The sequence below is a fragment of the Phialemonium atrogriseum genome, assembly GCF_030411735.1.
Source record: "Phialemonium atrogriseum strain 8032-3 unplaced genomic scaffold QBC33scaffold_19, whole genome shotgun sequence".
Classification (NCBI taxonomy): Eukaryota; Fungi; Ascomycota; class Sordariomycetes; order Cephalothecales; family Cephalothecaceae; genus Phialemonium; species Phialemonium atrogriseum.
This window is the reverse complement of record NW_026848156.1, coordinates 155,230-176,184: the sequence shown is the minus strand read 5'-3', so window position 1 is coordinate 176,184 and position 20,955 is coordinate 155,230. Positions and strand designations below refer to the sequence as shown.

Genomic DNA, 20,955 nt, shown 5'->3' with positions numbered 1-20,955 from the left:
GGGCACAACGAATACCGAATGGGCCACACAAAGGTCCAATAGGAGCATAGGGCTGGCTAACCTACATGTGTACCGCAGCAGAGGTGAGCTCAGCCCCTCGAAACCCCCTGTGCCGATCTTCAGCAGAATTTGGTTGCGTCGGTGTCTCGAATGAAGCCGCCAGATTAGGTTGCATTCGTGGTCAGATGGATTTCTCCACCAACTGATAATTAATCAGGTACCTGCCATCCATGGATGTCGCCCATTCTAACCATGAGGGCAGGAAGGAGAGGTACATATCTACCTACGTACTATACAGAGTCTGTGGGCTCAACTGTCGTGCGACGAGAAAATAGGTACCTAGTCGGCAAACAAATGGGCAAAGAAGGGAAGCGAAGGGCAGGCCAAAAAAAGAAAGTAAAGATGACTTGGGGTTCGGATTGCAGGGGTACCCCTGAGAAGTGCCGACGGAAACGGTGGCAGAGGCTGGCAGTGGCTGAGTTTAGCCTCTTTTCTAAAAATGCAACAACGGTGATCGTACCCCGGTTTAGCAGCGGGGCCCCCTTGCAGATGCGGCTAGCCACAGATCGGGAAGTATGGCCTAATCATTTTAGTGAGACCCTTCTGCTCGTTTTTCGTGTCTCGTTTGTCGTGTCTCGTGTTCTCGACTGGTAGTGCATAACAGTAGCAGCCAGGAAGCAGATCTTCCATATTAGGAAAGATTCACGAGAAACCGAGACAAACATCGGCCCGGTGAACGCGGAGCACGAGAAGCTACGAATCCGTACCATGATCACCACCCTCTGTTATGATAAGCATCCATCCAAATGTTATCTAGCATACTATCCATGTTAGGTACGGTGTACAGTACGTACAATGGGAATTTCTCTGCGGGAATACGCCATTGACTCTGCGGGCAGGTGGTAAGTTGGCAACAGCTGCATCGCTGTCACTATTGCTATTCCTAGTAACGGCAGTAGCGATAGACAGCAACTGCCACCTGCGATGCACTAACCGCCTGCCCACGGAGCAAATAGCGCATGCACCTGGAGAAATTCCCCCTACAATACATACCTCCCGTCCCTTAGGTAAGAAAGTACGATACCGATAGCTGCCCCTCATCTCTGCGGGGAAGTGGCGAGGCGGGATGGAAGGGACGGGAGCCACGACCGGGGCCTGAAAAGGGGAGTCGGGGCCGACCCTGGTATTCAGATAACGTCATATTACTGGCACTGTCAACGCCGATAACCCCGCGCTGGTGTTGCACCTCCACATTGGAGGCAGGACATGGCAATAGGTAGATTTGCACCCAGGTTGTTGGGGATTTCAACCTGTTGGGAGAGCGCGATTCTCTATACGAGCATTTTGACTTTATTCCGCATTTTGGAGACTCCAACAAATACGATCTACTTCACCCACTTCCCAGTAGCTATCTGGAAACACCAGGCCGAGACACCAAGTTTGATTTATACATAGGTACATATAGGACTTACCTAGTTTGAGCACAATTAAAATCCAAGCTCGTGACACAGTTAACCGGGCAGACAGACGATAAGTTCAATGAACAGTGGACCTGGTGCAACCCGTACACGAGGCCCTCCGGGGTGGAAAGGCGCTTCGACGACGTGGAGGAGCTGTCCCAAAAAAACCGTTCTGCGCGGTGACATTGGGCTGGAAGTAGCCCTAGGGGTCAAAGGGTGAAGGGGGCAGTCAATTGAGGTGGACGGCAAGTGTCAACAATTGGAAGGTACCCGTATTCGTTCTGTCTTGCAGCAGGTTGAGAGTCTGGGACAACTTCCATTGACACTGCCTAACGTGGAACCTAGTTACCTACTTACATTCCCAAGCAAACATCCTTCCTGCCTTGTCGGCGACTCTTTCCCTGCTTGAGATGCGATTTCACACCATCTAGCATCCATCTTTGAGCAATGAATCATTCCATCATTCGCCCTCCTCTTCTGCGCACATCAGAGAACAGGCACCTATTTTCCGTTCCGCATCGCTCAACAGACAAAACATCCGCAATTATGAGCACACTGGAGACCGCGAGAGAAGGCGAATTGGTCACCGTGGAGTTCGGATTCCAGCGCTAGAAATGCAACCCCGACCAAGAGTTGTTTATTCAACACATGATGGTAAGCCGTCTCGACAACCCCCCTCTCCCCAAAGCCGCATATCCCAAACGCTGACCCGCCCATGTACATGGATCGAGCAGACCGACATCCGGGACGCCTATCCCCGGTGGGCGCCCGACGTTAGCCATAGACGGGCCGTGGAGGCCTCCGTCCGCTGCGCCAACTTATTCAAAACCGCGAGGCAGAGGATGATCGGGGATTTCATGGAAGACTATGTCAGACTGCGGGACACCCTCAGGAACCACTCGCAATTGAGAAACCTCCTCACTGCCCACCTGAACGCTTTGGGAACCTGGGAGACCGTCGCCGCCCCGGCCCCGGCCCCCGACCCCGCGGACCCCAGCGCGACCGATGCCGCCATGCAACAGCAGATATACCAGGCTCGCCTGGATGAGGAACTTGCGGAGATGAACTGGATAAACAGGGTTGGGTTCAAGATGCGTGTCAAAATGGCCCGCGTGTACGAGCGCCTGCACGCCTGAACTGAACGGGGAGTTACAGGAGCTTGGAGGGACGAAGAACGAATGGTAGATGACTTTCGATTTTCCCCAGAGTCTGCCTAGCGGAAGTGATCAGCGGGAAACAATCAGAATATTGCATTAGGGAGTATCGGAAAGGTAGACATCAATGGGAATACGGCAGCCATGCCAGACCGGACCCGACTATTGCCAGTGCAAAGAACTCAGCGTGAATCGAACCATAACCTCGGCATCCCATAATCCACAAGCGACTTTCTGCTTGGCATCATGGTTGATTGCAAGTATGTAATTATTCTTGGTGGTGTAACGTTGCTGTTGGAGACGGCACGTCTGAATTGTTGTTGGTTGCCTGTGGAAAGCTACCAGGTAGGCTAGGTAGACTCGTAGTGGCTACCTACCTAGGTAGGTACCTCCATACATGGAATGGGTGACCACGTGATCCATCACGTGGTGCATCCCAACACCTCCCCTTACCTCGCCACAACGCACTACCTACTGCCAATAGCTTCATCCATCAACACAGTCCACTCTAGAAGTAAAAGGCACTAGTCGAAGGCTTTCTAGCCTTTTCCTTAGCTTCTTCCTTTTTCTTCTTCTCAAGCCACTCTTCCCTCAAGTGTGGGTTCAAGTTGTTGCATTGTGCTTCCCCTTCAGTATGCTTCCGGCTACAAGCAAGATGGACTAATCCATCGTATCCATCTTGCAAAATGCTGGCAAATTAGTGTTTCTCACGCATTGCTTCATTTGATGCTTTATCTGCCATGCTAAACATCAACTTCTTCCAAGTCAACTGCTTTCCCACCATATCTTTGGCTAAGAATCGATGCCATTCTAGACTCCCATCCTTTACAGCATCCAAGGCAACCCACAAAGCCAAAGATTCCTCCATATTGCAGCCCACTTCTTCAAGACGGCGCTTAAGGTACTGGAGACGGGCTTGGAATTTGGCAAGGGTGACAAACTGGGAGGACTTGATGCGGCAGAATTCCTCAACCAAGACTCCAACAGAAGCTGCCTGAGAAGTCTGGGGAATTGTCTAGAGGATGTGGTTGTGAAGGTCCTTGGGTTTTGGTCGATTTTGTTGAAGTCCCAGCCAGTATTCGAAAGGTGGTCGCGTACAGGGGAAATCGAAGCAGTGATGATTATCAAGGTCAAAGCCTTTTCGCGGCGAGTCTTTGGTTTATCTGGAATTGGATTGGAACTTAAGATGTAGTTAATCAAGCTATCAGAGTCTGAATCAGTAGATTCTTCCATTCTTCAAGGTTTTCCTCCCCTCGAAGTGGTAGGATTGGCGGGATAGGAACCTTGAGATCCATTTCGAGGTCTTTGAGGTCTTCAAGGTCCGGGTCTAAGGTCTGAAGTTTTTCGAGGTCCGAGGTCCGAGGTCTAAAGTCTGAGATCTTAGGTCTTGGTGAATATCAGGTCCAAGTCTAAGGTCTTAGTGAATATCAGGTCTAGGAATATAAAGCGCAGGAAATATATAAAATATTTCTTGCAATCCTTAGAGTTGTGCGATTCAACGATCAAATAAGATTCCACATTTGCACGGTCGTGGAAGCCAAAGGGCCTATAACCTGTTGGAGACGGCAGGTCTGAATTGTTGTTGCCTGTGGAAAGCTAGGTAGGCTAGACGCGTAGTGGCTACATACAGGAAACGGGTGACCACGTGATCCATCACATGGCGCATCCCAACAGTTGCCCTGCTGTTGCGTCGAGAGGCTCAGGTCGCGCGGGGAACCGGGGGAATCTGATACATGAGAACATGATGGAGCTATGGATGAAATGCCTTGTACACTTGCAACGCCCCCTCGATAGATTGAACCAAGCCAAAGAAAATGGTCAACAATAGGACAAGAAACGCAACCCAGAAGGTGTACCACTGAACCCCATTCCTTCGATCATTCCACCACTGCTGCAAAGTCCTCGGTCTGGACTCGTCAAAGACCTGCTTCAGCACCACCAAGCGGTCGTGCCAGTAGTGGAAACCTTCGAACCGTCTTTTATCGGCTCCCAGATGGCCGATCTCGATTAGGTAAGGGTCGAGCCCTCGGAGGGAAGCCTCTTGTTTATACCATGACCGAGTGTCAACATCCCATTTGGGGAATAGAAGGGCTATTGTAGCTAATGTCTCGTCGACTAGCTTCTGAGGAAGGAGAGAGTTGTCCCTTGTAATTCGTCGAGGTCAGCCTAAGGATCCGGTACAAAAACATCGAAAGGAGGCCCCCAAATAAATAAACTCACTGCTGCTGTCTTTTCAAGAATGAAGCATGGTGGAAAACTGCCACAGCCTTGTCGTCTTTCATCAGGCGAAGGTGATCCGCCAGATTGGAAGTCCAGATGATTTCCATGCCTGCGATTGTCCCCAGCCTTCTAGCATTGAAGATTTTTTCGAGTTTGATGTTGTCGTGGCCCAATACCGGTGTCTCCTCGAAATATTGGGTGATAAAGTCCCTCAGACTGCCCTTGTCCCATTCCAGTTGTCTGAATCCCGAGTATGCCCATGGCAGATTGCCGACCTCGATCATCAACAACAATCTGGCAGCCAGGTCGATCGAATAGTCCTGCGTCCCATTTGAAGTAGAGACGCTGGTCAAACGCGCTATCTTTTTCCGTATATCGTCACGAGTGTGGTGTGCCCTCAGCAATGCAACGATTTCCGTGATGTCTTTTTGCTCTACCAGCGAGGTGTGGCTTCCGCCCTCGTGCAGCGCTATCAGCTCGCATTGCTTGACGTAGTATTTAAAGTAATAGTCAAGGGATGGCGTTATCTCAGAAGCAGGCGTGTCCCAGAAAGATGATGCTATCGCCTCCTTGGTCTTGGTGCAGAGTCCGGCGGAGATTGCTATGGCTAGCATTTTTAGCGAGGCTGTGGGATCTGCTGCGATTTAGGACGCAGAGTGTCTTGTCATGGCCGTCAAATAATTTAATCGAGACCCCCAACTGTTGTCATCTTTCGTAGCGCCACGCAATTGGTGCCAGTACTGTACAGCCCGACTCAGCCACCTTGGCGCAGAACCTCTGGCTGGCTCAGTCAACCTTGCTGCAGGGCGAGCCTATGGCTGACTTGATCTTGAAGCTGAATGGTCCGTTAAGGTGCAGGGCGCAAGCCACTGACACGAACTGTCATCCCAGCGGCTAATCATTGGGGAGAAGAAGCGAGGGTCTGGAAAGTCCCCCTCATTTGTATTTTTCTTCCCGCAGAAGTTTGAGAGGTCGAGTCCCCAAGGGCAAAGTGTGCATTGGTGAATGACAGCGCTGCGGGAGTACAGAAGATGCCATTTCCATATCTGTTCCGGAATGACAGGTGGGACAACCCCCAGGAATCGCTAGGACGATTCATCGGACTTTTGAACGAAGGGCGCTATAGCTGCTGGGAGGCAAGCGGGAAGGCTCGTGAAGCATTCCAAAAGCTGGGGCCCGAGATCAAGGAGTGTCTCGAGGCATCGAACGTCCCCCTTGGCGAAACGGTTTCGTGGTCCATCTATATGATAGGCCGTGCCGAACAAACGGCCGCTCCGAAGATTCTTATCTGCTCAACCGACCCGAAAACTCGGAAACTCATCCGCAAAACTATCAAGGAGAGCATGATCATGAGTCAACACCCAGGAATCGGCTTGGGAGACGTCCCTGTTTTACCGGACAGACAAGTCATACAGCAGCTCGCGGCGCCTGAAGCTCTTCAAGCTCTTCTCCCTGATGGCTGTGACATTGAAGTCGCCGTTCTGGCCGAGGATACTAAGCCTCGCTTGGGAGCACGACTCTTTGTGGTCAATCGCCGTGACTACTCTCTGCGTCAAATCACGGGAGGGGCAGTCGTCCTTTTTGGCTCCCACTGCTACCAGCTGACAGTGGCTCATGCTTTCCGAGACGCCCGCGAGACTCCGCAGTCGCCTATTCCGCCGGAAGCCGTAAGCGACGACTGCGATTTTGACGGCATGAGCGACGACGACCTAAGCGACAATGATGACGATGGAGTGATGGCGACAGGTAGCGTGACTTCAGACGAGTCTGACAAGACCTCCTTTACGACGGGTCTAGATGGAGCCCCGGCCAGCGAAACATCGTCAGTTACAACCCTCAGAGACGTCATAGATTCGTCGCCAGAACCACGTTCATCGCCCCAGCCCGATCCGCCCGGTTCAGATGTCCCTTATCCAGACTTTTCGTGCCTGAAATATTATGGACAGATGGCCAACAGACTTTCCGCAATGGATTACGCCTTCATTGAGCTGGCCGCAACGGACACCACAAATGCCAACGACCTGACCCTAACGGGCCACCAGACCATCTCTGGTTTCGGTGTGATAGGAAAAGACGATACTCTTGTTTTCGCAGCCATGCCTCGTCATGGAGTTGTTTCGGGGACGCTCATTCCTACGCCGACCTTCATTCGATTTTCAGGAGAGGGCAGCTTTCAGCGTGTGTACCCCTTGCATCTGGACAAAGTCGTGGACAACGGAGACTGTGGAACCCCAGTAATGGACCAGAAGACGTGCGACTTGTACGGCCAAATCGTCGCTGGCGGGACAGGTTCCAGAGTAGCTTACCTCGCCCCAGTTGGCGATGCGTTCCAGCATATCGAGAAACCATGGGCCATACATTTCGGCCTGCAAGCAAAGCCCTTCGGTAATCCTACACTAGCTAGAGAGCGAGACACTGGGGAAGCAGTCACGTCTGATCACCCCGATGCTTCCGGTTCCACCTCGGAGCACTCAAAACTGCCATCCACTCCAGTTGCACATATACAGCGTCTTTCTCCGAATCAATGGGAAGTACCACCAGCACCGTCACCACCTCTGCCTCGGGAGATGCCGACGTCTGATATTCCCTTCGAAAGAATGACCGAAGCCGAGGCCAGGGAATCGCTTTCAGAGTATTTTGTATTCCAATTCGAAAAGGCGATTGATTCCGATCCTGGAGTGAATAAGACCGACTCGGGTTGGTGGAACGTCCTTCGGACGGAACTTACGGAGATGCAAAAGAGCGAAACGATTCAACGTATTCGTCACCTCAACAGGGAGACACCCAGTCTCACACAAAAAAGGAACACGCTGAATCAGCCTCAGCTGAGACAACTTGACAAGGCTTCCGAGGATCTGGCACGCGGACGAGATCCACGATTTTGCGTGGAGCTTGTTCAGATTGATCATCAGCTCAGGCCAAAGGTTCGCCATTTTGGCAAGAAACCCAGTCGTCACGAATCGAACCGGGAAGGGAAAAAGACGTCAATGGAGCGTATCGCATTGCTTGGTTATTATAGACTCTCTCCCAGGCCGGACCAAGATGCCATTTCCCTTCTAAACCAGCACAAGAGGCCGCCAAACATACCAAATACGCTACCAGTGCAGCCTCTCCCTCTAAACCAGCCACAGGTTCAGAGGCAACATCCCCAGAAAACGCCTCTGCTCGCCCCCAAGCCGCCTCTTGTCGTGAATTCACCTAAGCCCCAGTCACAGACAGCCTCGACGGCGCGGCTCGAAGTCATAAATCGCTCCGACTTTGCTTCAGACAGCGACTCGGATTCGTCTTTTGTCAGTGATGGGGTGTGGTCCCAAAACGAGGGGGCATCCTCTGTGAGCACGGCGACAGAGAGTGAATATTCAAGTTCGTCAAGGCGGGGACACACGAGACCACATCCACGGCATCTTGAACCCCCAGGAGCCGCCCATTTATGGGCCAGGCAACGTGCACAGGGGTTTCAATTCTCCAAGATGACCAACGAGATCGAGATGTACCAGCCAACACTGTCGTCTCGTCCTGATCATAGGTCGTTTATTCCACACGCACCTCGTCCACCCTCACCTCCTCCACTCACCCGCTTGTGGACGCCAGAACAGATAGAACAACTCAAATCCGAGTATTTTGAGCGCGGACGAGCACAGGGCATTGCTGAGTCTCGTGATAGGGCGCAAGCAGGCACCGTGGATGCGATATATCGGCATCGAGCCACGTCGCCTCAACGTACTGCCCAAAGAGATCAGCGTCACGTCCGCTTTTCCCTCCCCAGCGAACCTGTACTTCAGGACGTCGGGTCCGATGAGCGAAAGCTGGGAGATTCAACGTATCTCAAGGATACAGACTCTGTGTGGAGAGGCGAGGCTCGAAAGCGTAATGAAGAGGCTCTGGTGCTTGAGGATGAGGCTTTTAACCCTTCCGAGCATCTGCAATCTGACTTGCAAACATTCCATCCGTCAAACCAGTTGAGTAAACTGGACAAGGCTGGCACGACAGTCGCTGCGCAATCCAAAGAAGATGCGCGCGCGTCGTCTGACTTGGTCGGTGATGCTGCTTGAGAGCGGAACGATATCTAGATTAGGTAGAAAGTGACCATGAGACGATGTTTTTACTTGTCGATTTAACCTATACTTACCTAAGGTGCACCTGTCACTGAGCTGTTGCTTTTGCTCTAATAGGTTCCTCGGTGTTATCTGCCTTCTGCCACAACGGCAAGAGATGACCAGGATTCGTGCCCTGACCCTGCACCTTCCCAGCCCAGCCGTAATCAAAAGTTGAGCCAATCAGGGAAGCATGAAAGACAAACAATCGACGATCGCCAGCGTCGCACCCACATGTGACGGTTATTCCTGCTCCATAACTTGCCATAGTTCCAACGCGGGGCTGGAGTTATCTGCTTATTCCCAGGAACGACCAAGACGCCATTGCGTTGGTAGGCCAGTATTCCATCTACCTTCTCTTTTGGGGGTTTCCAGAATGACGTGAGACGATCATGTCAAGTTTTGGCTCTGCCCCGCTGCGGATTGACACCTCAATGCGGGCCGGTACGACAAACTGGGGCGAATCACCGGGTATTCTCAGAAGTATTAACTCTGAAATCACCAATTGGCCACTTCGTAAGGTGCTGGGCCATTGTTTGCGACCTTCCTGATCCGGCAGACATTGATTGATGAGCGGCACATTTTTGAATCCTTGGGATTGCACCATCGAAAGAGTTTCGTCGAAAGCATTAGAGTTCATTCCACAAAAAGGATTACAAAGTTAAGCACTCATCCGACTGGGGTTCATTCGCATTGTCATGTGTGTGACCCTACATATATGATCCCAAGCGACGTTAGGCTTGCAGCTCTTGGCCGCGGTAACTGACTTGGCGACTTGGCACTCCTTGAATGCCCCCCACGACAATGGCTGTCCCGAACGAGGAGAACGACCCGATAGGCCCCACGCCTGGATCGGTTGACCAGGAAAAGGAGGCCCATCATCCAGCCATTGAAAGGGTCAACGGTAGTAATCCGGGCTCAGACGACCTGTCAAACAGGGAACAGCAAGCCAAGGCGGAAGATGGCATAGAGAAGCCCCCCTTCCTATACACGAGCGCCACCTCCAGCGGGTCGGAGCAGGTGTTCGACGACGACGACCCCCGCGTGAGGGACATCCCCGCCTACGTCAGGCGCATCGTCAGCTTCGAGGACGACCCGACGCTGCCGACGCTGACCTTCCGCTACTTCATCATGACGCTCTTCTTCGTCGCCCCGGGAGCCTTCATGGCGCAGATGAGCCAGTACCGCACCACCTACGCGCCCTACTCGGTCTTCTTCGTCCAGATCGCCTCGAGCTACGTCGGCGCCTGGCTCGCCCGCGTCCTCCCGCCGACCCAGGTCAGGATCCCGCTCACCGGCTGGGGGTTCAACCTGAACCCGGGCCCGTTCAGCGTCAAGGAGCATGTCCTGGTCACCATCTCCGCCGCGTCGGGCGCCACTTACAACCTGGGCTTCGCCCCGATATCCATGGCCGAGCTTTACTTCGATTACAGGGTCAACCCGGCCGTCGCCATATTTTTCATGTGGTCAATCGTATTCGTGGGTTACTCATTTGCTGCGCTGGGTCGTCAATTCCTGATTTACGACCCCCAGTATCCATGGTAAGAGAGCATTGTTCAGAGTGATCCTCGATGGGGATGTCGTGCCATTTGCTTGGACCTTGTCACGCGCACCCCTTTTTTGCACCCACCCCTGAAGACGAACATCCCTGCTAACAACAAAGTATTTAGGTTTCAATCGTGAGTTATATCATTGTGTCCCGGCAGTGATCGATTAAAAAACTAGGCAAGCAACTGACATGTCCCGCGGCCAACAACAGCGTCTGCCAATCTGCGCTCTTCGAGACGCAGAAGAAGCAGCGCGAGCAGCCGTCACGGCTGTCCCGGAAGCAGATGCGCGTCTTCTTCGGCGTCCTCCTCGGCGTCACGCTGTGGCAGTTCCTGCCCGAGTACGTCTGGCCGATGCTTGGCTCGCTCGCCTTCCTCTGCTGGGTGGCGCCGCACAACCCCGTGGCCAACTTCCTCGGCGCTGGCTTCGGCGGCGCCTCCATGCTGAACCTCTCGCTCGACTGGTCCGCCATCGCTGCTAACACTAGCCTGTTCCTGACCCCGTGGTGGACGCAGGTGATCATGTTCATCGCATACGTCATCGTCTGCTGGATTCTCCTTCCCGCGGCCAAGTATGGTCGCCTTGGATCCTGGAAGCATCACCTGATGTCGAATCGGCTCTTCTTGGGTGAGAACTCCTTCATGCCGCCGACTTAAATTAGTGGTAGTGAAGTCGAAGCTAAAACCCAGCAGAAAATGGCACGGCCTACCCAATCAATGACCTGTTGACGCCCCAGGTCAGCCTCAACGAGACTGCCTACGAAGAGTTGGGCCCGCCGTTTGCCTCGGCACAATTCCTGTGGTCTATCTTCTTTGATTACGCCTCTTACACGTCCGCAATTGTTTGGATGGCCCTCTTTGGCTACAAGCAGGCCAAGTCGAGCCTCTCGAAGCTGTGGGAGCGCCGCAAGTCGGGATCGAGCGAGATCAGCGAGCAGTTCACCGACCAGCTCAGCATCCTGCAGCGGTCATATTCCGAGGTGCCGCTCTGGTGGTATCTCACCTTGTTCATGATCTCCTTCGTCACCCTCCTTGCCATCACGGCGTCCGGCTCCTTGTTCATCCCCGCCTGGACCTTCATCATCGCCATTGCCACGGGCGCCATTATTGTGGTGCCACTGGGATGGCTATACGCCTTGTCCAACTTCCAATTGGTGAGGAGCGCATCATCATTATTAATTATCAGTGCTTGACGACGAGGAGAATATTTCAACAGCTAACTCCCTAACCCCCCTGAAATAGCCCATTGGGACAACCAACGAGCTCCTCTATGGGCTCATGGCCAACTCAGTTAGTGGACACAAGAATCCATGCGGCGCCTCGACGTACGGATCTATCGCCGGCGACGCATGGTACCGGGCCCAGCTACAGCTCCAGGACATGAAGATCGGCCACTACATGCACGTGCCGCCGCGGGCGGTATTCTTCGCCCAGGTCTTCGGATCCTTCATCGGCGTGCCCATTAACTACGCGGTCGTCCGCTGGGTGCTGTCCACCAAGAGACACTACCTGACGGGTGAAATAGTAGACCCGACTCACCAGTGGACCGGCCAGTCACTCGCATCGAGCTTGTCGCTTGGTGTGCAGTACGTATTGCTGGTATGTCAAAACATTCCCCCCTTCTTCCTCCCCGCTTCCCCCCCGTTCCCCTTCCCCAAAGTAAAGCGTGTCTGATCTCCCCCGCCACCACCCCCACCCCCCAACAGGGCCCCAAACGCCTCTTCAAGATCCCCACCTTCGCCCCTCTCCCGTACGGCTTCCTCGCTGGGGCCGGGGCCCCGGTGCTGATGTTCGCTCTCGACCGGGCGTTCCCGCGGGCCAAGTTCCGCCTGTTCAACACGACGATCCTGTTCAGCAGCATGTCCATCTTCTACGGCAACATCAGCACGGGGTACACGTCGACGTTCCTGGGCGGGTTCGTCGTCATGTACTGGGCGTACCGGTACCGGTACGGCCTGTGGTCGCGCTGGAACTACATCCTCGCCGCCGCGTTCGATGCCGGGTTCAACTTTAACATGTTGCTCATCTTCCTCTTCTTCGGCGCTGGGAAGATTGTCACTATGCCGAATTGGTGGGGGAATAATGCAGATAGTAGTGAGAGGTGTTTTGCCCTTGATGATAGCTGAATGGGGGTGTATTTTGGGGGTGAGGGCAGCGGGAAGAAAGAAAAAGATGTAGCGACAAGGCTATTTTCTACGGGTTTCTTGCCTAACACAGGAGCAGTATCACTGGATTCATTCTCCAGGCGAAACCTCAGCCAAGGATTTGGATGGTCTTCCTATTCGCCCACTTGTTTGCTTGTGTTGTGCACCCCCTATTTCTAGGCCAGAGGCCAGACTTTTGTTACGCTTTAAACGCATGGGAATTTCTCCAGGGGCATGCGCTATTTGCTCCGCGGGCAGGCGGTTAGTGCATCACAGGTGGCAGTTGCTTTTGCTGTTCCCTATTGCTGTCGCTGTCGCTGTCTATTGCTATTGCCATTGCTGTCTATCGCTCTTGCTGTCACTCCTGTCACTCTTGCCGTTGCTGTCCATCGCTATTGCCGTTGCTAGGAATAGCAATAGTGACAGCGATGCAGCTGTTGCCAACTTACCACCTGCCCGCAGAGAGATTCCCAAACGCATTTATCTCACAGTCCCATAGTTGTGGTGAGAAGTTTTGGCCAGGGTCAGAGAGCAGCCATCAACAGATGAACTAGCACCATTATTATGTCCCTCGATCTATCTCCATCCAAATAAAAGATGCACCCTACCGACCCTCACGACAACTCAGGCGTGTCCTCGTATTCAGGCAAAGCGCCCTCCATGTAAGGCTCCCCGACAACATCAGCCGCATCCACCTCAGCCCTAATCTCCCGCACCTCCTCCTCGGAGAGCACCACCTCCGCAGCACCAACATTCTCCTCAAGATACCCAACCCTCTTCGTCCCAGGAATAACCACCACATCCCCCCCCTGCGCAACCAACCACGCCAGACAAAGCTGCGCAGGCGTGCACCCCTTCCCCGCCGCCTTCTCCCTCAGCCTCTCCACGAACCCCAGATTCCGCCCAAAGTTCCCCTCCTCGAACCGTGGCAGGCCACTCCGAAAATCCCCCTCGGCGAGGTCGTCCCGCGACGTCAGCGCGCCCGTCAGGAACCCGCGCCCCAGCGGGCTGTAGCAGACGACCGTGACCCCCAGCTCGCGGCACGTCGCCAGCACGCCGCCCCTCTCGACCGCCAGCTCCCACGGGCTGTACTCGACCTGGGCGGCGTCGACGGCGGCGACGGCGTGCGCGCGCCGAAGCGACGTCGCCGAGGCGCCCGATATGCCGATGGCCCTGATCTTTCCCTGCCTGGGTTCGCACGTTTTGGTAAGTCGTCGCGCCGGAGGGGTTGGGGTTGTGGGTTGATGGTGGTGGGGGACATACTTCTTCAACTCAGCCAACGCCCCCATGGTTTTCTCCACGGGCGTCTTCCCGTCCAGACGGTGTATATAATACAGATCGATGTAATCGACGCCCAGACGAGCGAGGCTCCGCTCGCAGGCCTTCATGACGTACTCGGGCGAGCTATCGACGGACATATCAAAGCCTCCGTCGCCCCTGGGCGTCAAGGTGAGGCCACATTTCGTCGCGAGCACAATGTCCCGCCGGCGCTCGGGGTGCAGCTCGAACCACCTCGAGAGGAGGTCCTCGTTGTCGCCGTAGACGTCACTGGTGTCCCAGTGCGTGCAGCTGAGCTCCCAGGCGCGGTCGAGCAACGCGAGACGCTCGGCGTCGGTGCTGAGGAGAACGGTTAGCGTCGAAGTACTGAACACTGATATGGAAGGTCTTGTGCAGTCGAAAGTCAGAGAGGCGACACGTACCCCCCAAAGCCGTATGCGATGCTCAACCCCATCGCGCCGAGGCCGATGACGGGAATCTCGATGTCGGTCTTGCCCAGCTTGCGGGTTGGCATTGAGGGAGCCATGTTCTCGGATATATTTTCAAGATCGATAGGGGGCAATTGCAGTGCTAATAGGTCTTGAGCTCAGAAGAAGAAGTGCGGATATTGGAAATACAACTCTCTACAGCGACGGAGTGCCTTCATATTTATGCTCCTCGGCTATGTGGGGAGTCCTGTAGGGCATCTATAATTAGGTCCCCAGACCATAACTTGCCAACGTGAGACCAGGGCCGTGATCCTGAGGTGGAAAGGCGCGCCCAAAACAATACGGAGACCGGGGTTTGCGTGTCATCTCCAGCTGGTTGACGCTTGGCGTCTAATAGTCACATTTGTCAGCTGCAACGCTTATTGGTGGTTATGATAGCAACTTTGCTCATATTGGTAGTTTTGATGGCAACTTTGCGCGTATTGGTAGTTTTGATAGCAAGCCTGGATTATCTTTGTCTCTGTGGATCTCCCAGCCGTCCGTGTTTGGTTGGCTTCAATGCATGCGCCCTTCCCAACGTTGCAAAAATCGTAGTAGGTTAGAGACACAAGGCGATGAAGTAATAATTTGGTGGATTAATCCTGGCATATTGGGCTTGTTAAGGAGACCACCGCTTCTCTGGGTCCGGAAGCCTGAGAGAGACGCTCGCCCTGACCTCGTGCATAAGACAAGAGGTAGGCTGTCAAACCTCTTCGGCTGCAATTGGCAAGGACTGGCGAAGCCTGAGGACCCGGGATTAAACTCGACAAATCATCACTCTTCAAGACAGGAATCGGGCCATCAAACTTGAACTCAACATCTAGGAGAGGGTGGTAAGGATAGCATGGCACCATCCTCCTCCAGTGCTTTAGTATTGAACAGTGACTCAACTATTGTCTCGTAAATCTGCATGGACTCAGTGGGATTATCGTCTGGGAAGTCCTGCAGAAGTGAGGGGAGCACCTGAAATGGCGTATAACCCAGTCGGCACTGTCCGGATACATGCGTTCCCGGAAGTGTCGATATCCACTTCAACCCGTCGCCCATCTCCAAGTCGATGGTGATGACCGCTCTGATGGTATCGAGCCAGACAACGATACGCCTTGCAAAGCCCCTCTCCCCCGTATATTCAAGCAGCCTGTCTCTGTCATTGCCGTCGCAGTCAGTCGCTGTCTCGTGATTATACCATAAATAGACGGTGGATCGATCCTCGACATTCCAGGAGAAAGTGGAATTTCCGGATGAGATTCCGCTCGTTGCGGAGCAGAGCAGTCGACTCAAAAGCATCAAGGCGAGGCAGAACAAATCACACAATCCACACGTGCCATTACTCAGCCATACAAGCATCTATTTCCCGTCGACGACGACCTACAACCCCGAACGAGGCCCCTCATCCCATCGCAGCAGCAGGTCCACAGCGACTCGATATAATCGAGAGCAGATTTACTCCTCGACTCGCCATCATCACTCCGCGAAAACCCAGGATCTCGACGGAAAAACACACACCCCCACGATTCCCCGGGATGAGGAGAGAGGGGGCCAAAAAAAAATAAGATAGAACAATGGTTATAAAGATAAAGAGGGGGTATGCCTCATATCCGACGCCTCAGAAAATGCATTCAAAAAAGAAAGAAAGAAAAGCGCGGACCCCGACTCCCCCGTTCCCGGAAAGAAGGAAGGAGGACCTTCCAGTTGTGATGGGAAGAAGACGACATCTCATTATGCTCTTCTGGCCTAGTTCTGTCCTCTCTCTCTTCAAGGCCGCGATGTGGCTTGCCTCGCCTGTTGGAAAGAAAAGGTTAGTCAGGAAAATGTCCTAAACAGGGGGGGGGGGCGTAGCACAGGCAGTGCTCTGCTCCGCTCTTGCTTTGCAGCAGGTGCTGGCTTACCTTCATCTGCTCGATCCGCGCCTTCAACTGGCTCGTCACCTCGGCAGCCCTCTTCCAGCTCTCCACGCCGGACCCGCCCTGACCGGCCCCCGCACCACCATCGCCCGTCCGGCTGCCCGCCCGGCTACCCGCTCGATCGCCGCCGTAGCTCAGGCCCGAAGGCGCAGCGGCGGCATCCGCGCCGTCGAACGCCATGCCGCCCCCGCCGCCGCCGCCCGCGTCCCTCCTGAACCCCCTGGCCGGGCTCCCCCGTCCGCTGCTCGCCGCGCTACCGGCGTACCTCAGCTCGGGGCTGAGCTTGTTCCGCGGGTATGGGGCGATGTCGCCGTTCTCCTTCTCCTCGCTGAGGGTGCTGGTGAAGCTCATGCGGTTCCTGTTGGCGCCCGACGGGAAGCCGCCGCTGCCGTCCCGGTAGATGCCCATGTCGTCGTGCGTGGGGCTCATCATGCCCAGTCCTATGCTTGGGCTCACGGGGCTCCCCGGACCGCCGTTGGCCCCGACTGCCTCGGCCTTGCTCAGAGCCCGCTTAAGCCTCTCGAGCTCGCGGCGCAGGCGCTCGTTGGTCTGCTCCGCCGCCTCGGCATCGCTCCTCGCCCGCACCAGCTGGGTCTCCTTCGCCTTGATAGAGAGGACGTCGCGCGTGTGGTCCTCGATGAGGCCGGCGTTCTGGTTCTTCAGCTCCTGGATCTCCGACATCAGCTTGGACCGGTCGTGGCGCGAGTCCTCGAGCTGTTTGATCAGCCGATCATTAGCTGCACGGAGCTCCTCGAGCTCGGCGCGTTCCAGGGCTGTGAGGCCAGACGATGGCGTGGGCGATGTGGATGGCGCGACCTGGGTGGGGGCGGCTGACGGCTTTGCAAGAGATCGAGCTGCAAGCCCGCCTCTGCCAACTCCAATACGGGGCTTTGGCTGCGGGGGGGGAGATGCAGGATATTCATCCTCCATGACGGGTGGTGCGGCTGTCGGTCGCCGGGGCGAAGCACCACCAGGAGCGGCAAGAGTCCTCTTTTGAGGCGCTTTAAGTCCTCCGAGGCCTGAGGGCTTGGGCATCCCCAATTTGCTGCCTGGGCCGGCGCGGGATGAAGCTTGCGGTGCGAGGGGTTCAGCTGAGGACGGAGCGGGTTTCTTGGTACCTGCTGGTGCCTTCTTCCCCCCGGCGACGGCCTTCTTGGGCCCTCCAGGCGGGCCTCGGGCAGGTGCAGGCGGTGGCTTGGGCTTTTCTTTGGCCTTGACCTCGGCGGATTCATAGAACTCGGTGATCTTCGTCTTTCGAATCTCATCCAGGCCTTCCAGGTGAGGCTTCATTGGCCTCTCTCCAATGATCTTCATGACCGTTCCCAGGATCTCGGCGCCGCCGGACCGCAGACCCTCACTCGACTCGGACAGAAGCTTCTTCGCCGACTCCACAATCGTGCCTATCTCTTGCTTGCTTGGAACGTCCCTCGTGATTCGCAAGCATCGGATGAGGAACTTCATGGTACCCTCCTTGATCTGCGGGTTCTTGTGGACTAGGAATGCGATGATATCCTCAAAACAGTCGGTGAAACTTGTCGCCAAGAATATCTGATCCAAGGCTGCGCTCAGCGCGTCGGACACGGTTTGCTTCTTCTCCTTGAGCCTCTCCATCACGGGCTGCTGGACGATGGACCGGTATTTGCCGTAACCCCTCCTCAGACCCTTTGCGAGGACCTCGATGCACTGTGCTGCCTGGGTGACGACAGCAATGTTGGCATCCTTCATGCACTTTGCCAGACAGCGGTTGATCTCGGCGAAGTCGCCGTCCTTGATCCTGGGCACGTTCAAGACGGCAAAGAGCGCCTCAAGTGCTTCCTTCCTCTCTTTCCATTTGGAAGATGCGATGTTGTCGTAAAAGTCGGGAGAAACCTTGGATATGACGTCCTGGGGTTCGGCGAGATCAAAGGCGTCTATCTCTGCTGGTTCCTCTACATAGTCGTCTGCATCGTCTGCTTCGTCACCACCCGCGCCGGGAGCGGGCGCGCGTGCCATGGCTGCCTGCTGTGATCTGAGGAAGCGTTCCTGCTTTGGAGTTGGCTCTGCCTTTATCTTCTCGAACTGGCCCTCGAGGTCTGTTTGCTGGGTTGGTTTCAGGTCGTTCCAGAACATGGGCTTCATGGCATCCCGGAGCCATCTGTAGAATTCCACGGCGAGGTTCGTGGCTTCTGCTCGGACATTCTTGTCGGCGTGACCAAACGCCTTTGGCAAAAGTTTCAGGACAGGCTTGGGATCGGCCGTCTTGCAACCGTAGTTGTGGTAAATCTGAGTGAGGGCAGCGAGCGATGCGGCGATAATCTTTGGCTGTTTGTTGGAGAGGGCGGGCAGGATTTCTTCGATGACGGGGCCGGGTACATCGAGTTCGATGTAGAGGAGGAGTGCTTCAAGGGCCGAGGCCTTTATCGCCGCTCTTGTCGACGGTAGACCTTTCTCCACGATTGGAGTGACAGTCTGAGGTCGTGTCCGTACGGCGCCTTCTCGACCGCCGTACTTCAAGAAGGCGCACAATGCCGCCAGGCCGTCCTGTTGGGCGGCAACGTTGGAGTCGGCCGCTGCTCCTTTCATCAAACCCGTATCTTGCAAGAAGGGGCGGAAAGCAGGGTCGTGTTCGTCGGGAGTCTTCTCGAACTGCTTCGCTGCATCCTCGTATGCTTGCTTGCGTACTTTCCAAACCTACGCGACCGGGTGGGACAGAGTTAGTGTATCCGCTGAAGTGTCATCGAGTGAAGATTGAGTAGCCCGTCGAGATGTACCTTGTGAACCCAGCGGTCCGCCAATGGCATGGAACTGAAATCTTCTTCTTCCGCCATCTTGCTGTGCTTCTCGGGAGTCTTTGGGGGGGTGAATTCGAGATCGGTCGAGGCTCGAAGTCTTGATTTAGCGGGGTTGTCGATGTCGTGGGTGGACTCGTCAGGCTGGCAAAAGCTGACGACTTTGTTGATTAGTTTAATGAGCGGCTTATTGCTTCTTCTAGTATTCATGCTTGTCGTGGATACGGACAATCAAGGAGTACACGTCTCGAGTCGCACACCAAGGGGAGCAACAGAGGCTGCCCGCTGGAATGGAGGGGAACAGAACACATACATGGGCCCAACTGCAGATTTTGCGCCTTCTTCGGTGGGGTGGACGGTTCGAGAGAAGGTCGCGCCTGAGACAAAGTAATAATTCCGGGAAAGAGAGGTCGTTATCTTGGTTCGGCTTTCTTTGTCTGGCTGTCGTCGAGGATTGTTGACGATGTCAGTCGTGTCCTTGCCGCACGCGGAATTTCGGTTGGCAGGGCAGGGGTCGGGGACAGGGAACAACAAGCGCGAAAGCGGGAAGGCGAGGTCAGGTGATCTGTGGCACCTGACGAGATTGAGGTCAGGCTGGGAAGGATCCGGCACCTGACGAGATAGAGATACCTGAGGATACAAAGTACAGCCAGCTTCAAGAACTGGGGAAATTGGCATGTATGTTTTTTACGTGTACACCTTGTTCCGGTATTTCTTCTCTCTGCATTTTCCTGTCTGCAGATACGTGTGGCCTATCTGTTCTGTTGATGGTCGCTGCCCAATGAACAAGAGCGCCACCCAATACAGTTTGACGGGTGACATCATCAATGGCGGATATGCCAGCTGGCAATGTGGAAATCTGTATTTTGACTGGTCGATCGGGGCAACGACTGCCGGTTGCCCGGGCCACATGTCTAGAGCCTCGAAGTGCGGACCCACCAACGGGCATCCCCACAAAACCTCACTTCCAAAAGGACCTGCCCCGGTCGCACAGCGCGGCGCTACAATTTGAGCTCGACAATCCCCCCAGACCTCGCTGGCGAAGAGTAACCAAGGGCTCGACTCCTGGCCGTCATGGTCGCCAGCACGGCGTAATCTAGAACCTTGCCGAGAAGCTACCAATTACGTCGCATCCCGCCCGATACTCTCGTAGCTCGTTGCTGGATCGGAAGACTCTACAAATCAGGATTCGGGGCTGGGGACTGGGCGTTCTGGAGCGCGAGATCGAGGCCTACATGCCGACCGTTGCTGTCCTTGACCTTTGCGACCTTCGTGACGGAACACTGCTTGCCTTTCGCAAACTCTGGACTCTTCCTGGGCACGACCACAGGCTCGGTTCAGTGCGAGTTGTCTTGTCTAGAGTAGCTGGGATACCGTCCTCGGGCAACGTTTTGTGGCGCTGTGGCAAACGCCAGCTGAGGCAAGCCTTTGGGATGGACATAGGACGTTACCACTCGCTCTCACCGAGGCACGGCTCGACTGCAGGACATCTCAAGCTCCAGGCCGGAGGCAAGTATCACGTGTATTCGCCTTGAGCACCGCATCTCATGCTGCGCAACTTCCCACAGCCGTCTTGTCGGCATCTTCCACCGTAGGTACGCTCCAAGAAGCAGCCCCCGTCAAGCAGTATTGTCAATCTTAGCTACGGGCGGTTGGCAAAAGATAACTAAGCTCTGAGATGCGCAAGACGCGTATTGGGACATGGCAACTTGGGACGCAATAAGCTGCTCTATCCACTAGGGCAGGATCTCGCCCTGTCTAGCCGTTGGTTGCAGGCGGACGAACTGTCCTGTTGTTCCTCCCTACTACTCCAGTATTCCAACATATTCCTTCTGCACCTGCACTTACCCTCCCCCCCTGTGAGTCGCCTACTTCGTCGTTCACACTGCGTTGATAATGTCAAGAACCGTCGGGAGTTA

At 54.8% G+C, this 20,955-nt stretch overlaps 5 protein-coding genes across 5 annotated transcripts; 2 read left to right on the top strand and 3 right to left on the bottom strand.

The window, feature by feature from the left end:
* Positions 1 to 4,281: 4,281 nt before the first annotated feature.
* On the bottom strand, positions 4,282 to 5,489 carry QBC33DRAFT_544269 (uncharacterized protein). The gene is made up of 2 exons (XM_060428435.1): positions 4,835 to 5,489; positions 4,282 to 4,758 (listed from the first exon to the last, which is right to left on the bottom strand). Exons 1-2 carry the CDS (start codon positions 5,446 to 5,448, stop codon positions 4,365 to 4,367), a joined length of 1,008 nt encoding a protein of 335 aa, XP_060281637.1. The 5' UTR covers positions 5,449 to 5,489; the 3' UTR covers positions 4,282 to 4,364.
* A 486-nt stretch (positions 5,490 to 5,975) lies between these two features.
* Positions 5,976 to 8,904, top strand: QBC33DRAFT_544268 (uncharacterized protein). Its single transcript, XM_060428434.1, has one exon. The coding sequence runs from the start codon at positions 6,079 to 6,081 to the stop codon at positions 8,884 to 8,886; it is 2,808 nt and encodes a 935-aa protein (XP_060281636.1). The 5' UTR covers positions 5,976 to 6,078; the 3' UTR covers positions 8,887 to 8,904.
* Positions 8,905 to 9,462: 558 nt separating this feature from the next.
* On the top strand, positions 9,463 to 12,978 carry QBC33DRAFT_544265 (OPT oligopeptide transporter protein-domain-containing protein). Its single transcript, XM_060428433.1, has 6 exons — positions 9,463 to 10,469; positions 10,599 to 10,607; positions 10,688 to 11,103; positions 11,169 to 11,629; positions 11,718 to 12,074; positions 12,182 to 12,978. The coding sequence occupies exons 1-6, from the start codon at positions 9,718 to 9,720 to the stop codon at positions 12,599 to 12,601; spliced, it is 2,415 nt and encodes an 804-aa protein (XP_060281635.1). The 5' UTR covers positions 9,463 to 9,717; the 3' UTR covers positions 12,602 to 12,978.
* Positions 12,979 to 13,188: 210 nt separating this feature from the next.
* On the bottom strand, positions 13,189 to 14,425 carry QBC33DRAFT_495386 (alcohol dehydrogenase; the record flags this gene model as incomplete). Its single annotated transcript, XM_060425545.1, has 3 exons — positions 13,189 to 13,807; positions 13,883 to 14,236; positions 14,320 to 14,425. Coding segments are annotated over 3 exons (1,034 nt in total), but the record flags the coding sequence as incomplete, so codon positions are not given.
* Positions 14,426 to 16,119: 1,694 nt separating this feature from the next.
* QBC33DRAFT_560785 (ARM repeat-containing protein) lies at positions 16,120 to 19,075 on the bottom strand (the record flags this gene model as incomplete). Its single annotated transcript, XM_060430085.1, has 3 exons — positions 16,120 to 16,146; positions 16,254 to 18,938; positions 19,019 to 19,075. The coding sequence occupies 3 exons, from the start codon at positions 19,073 to 19,075 to the stop codon at positions 16,120 to 16,122; spliced, it is 2,769 nt and encodes a 922-aa protein (XP_060281633.1).
* Positions 19,076 to 20,955: the final 1,880 nt, after the last annotated feature.

Coding starts and splice junctions, on each gene's coding strand:
- QBC33DRAFT_544265 (XM_060428433.1), top strand. CDS start 9,718: ATGCCCCCCACGACAATGGCTGTCCCGAACGAGGAGAACGACCCGATA. Junction 11,104..11,168: donor GTCGAATCGGCTCTTCTTGG/GTGAGAACTCCT, acceptor AAAACCCAGCAG/AAAATGGCACGGCCTACCCA. Junction 12,075..12,181: donor GTGTGCAGTACGTATTGCTG/GTATGTCAAAAC, acceptor ACCCCCCAACAG/GGCCCCAAACGCCTCTTCAA.
- QBC33DRAFT_544268 (XM_060428434.1), top strand. CDS start 6,079: ATGATAGGCCGTGCCGAACAAACGGCCGCTCCGAAGATTCTTATCTGC.
- QBC33DRAFT_544269 (XM_060428435.1), bottom strand. CDS start 5,448: ATGCTAGCCATAGCAATCTCCGCCGGACTCTGCACCAAGACCAAGGAG. Junction 4,759..4,834: donor TTCTTGAAAAGACAGCAGCA/GTGAGTTTATTT, acceptor ACGAATTACAAG/GGACAACTCTCTCCTTCCTC.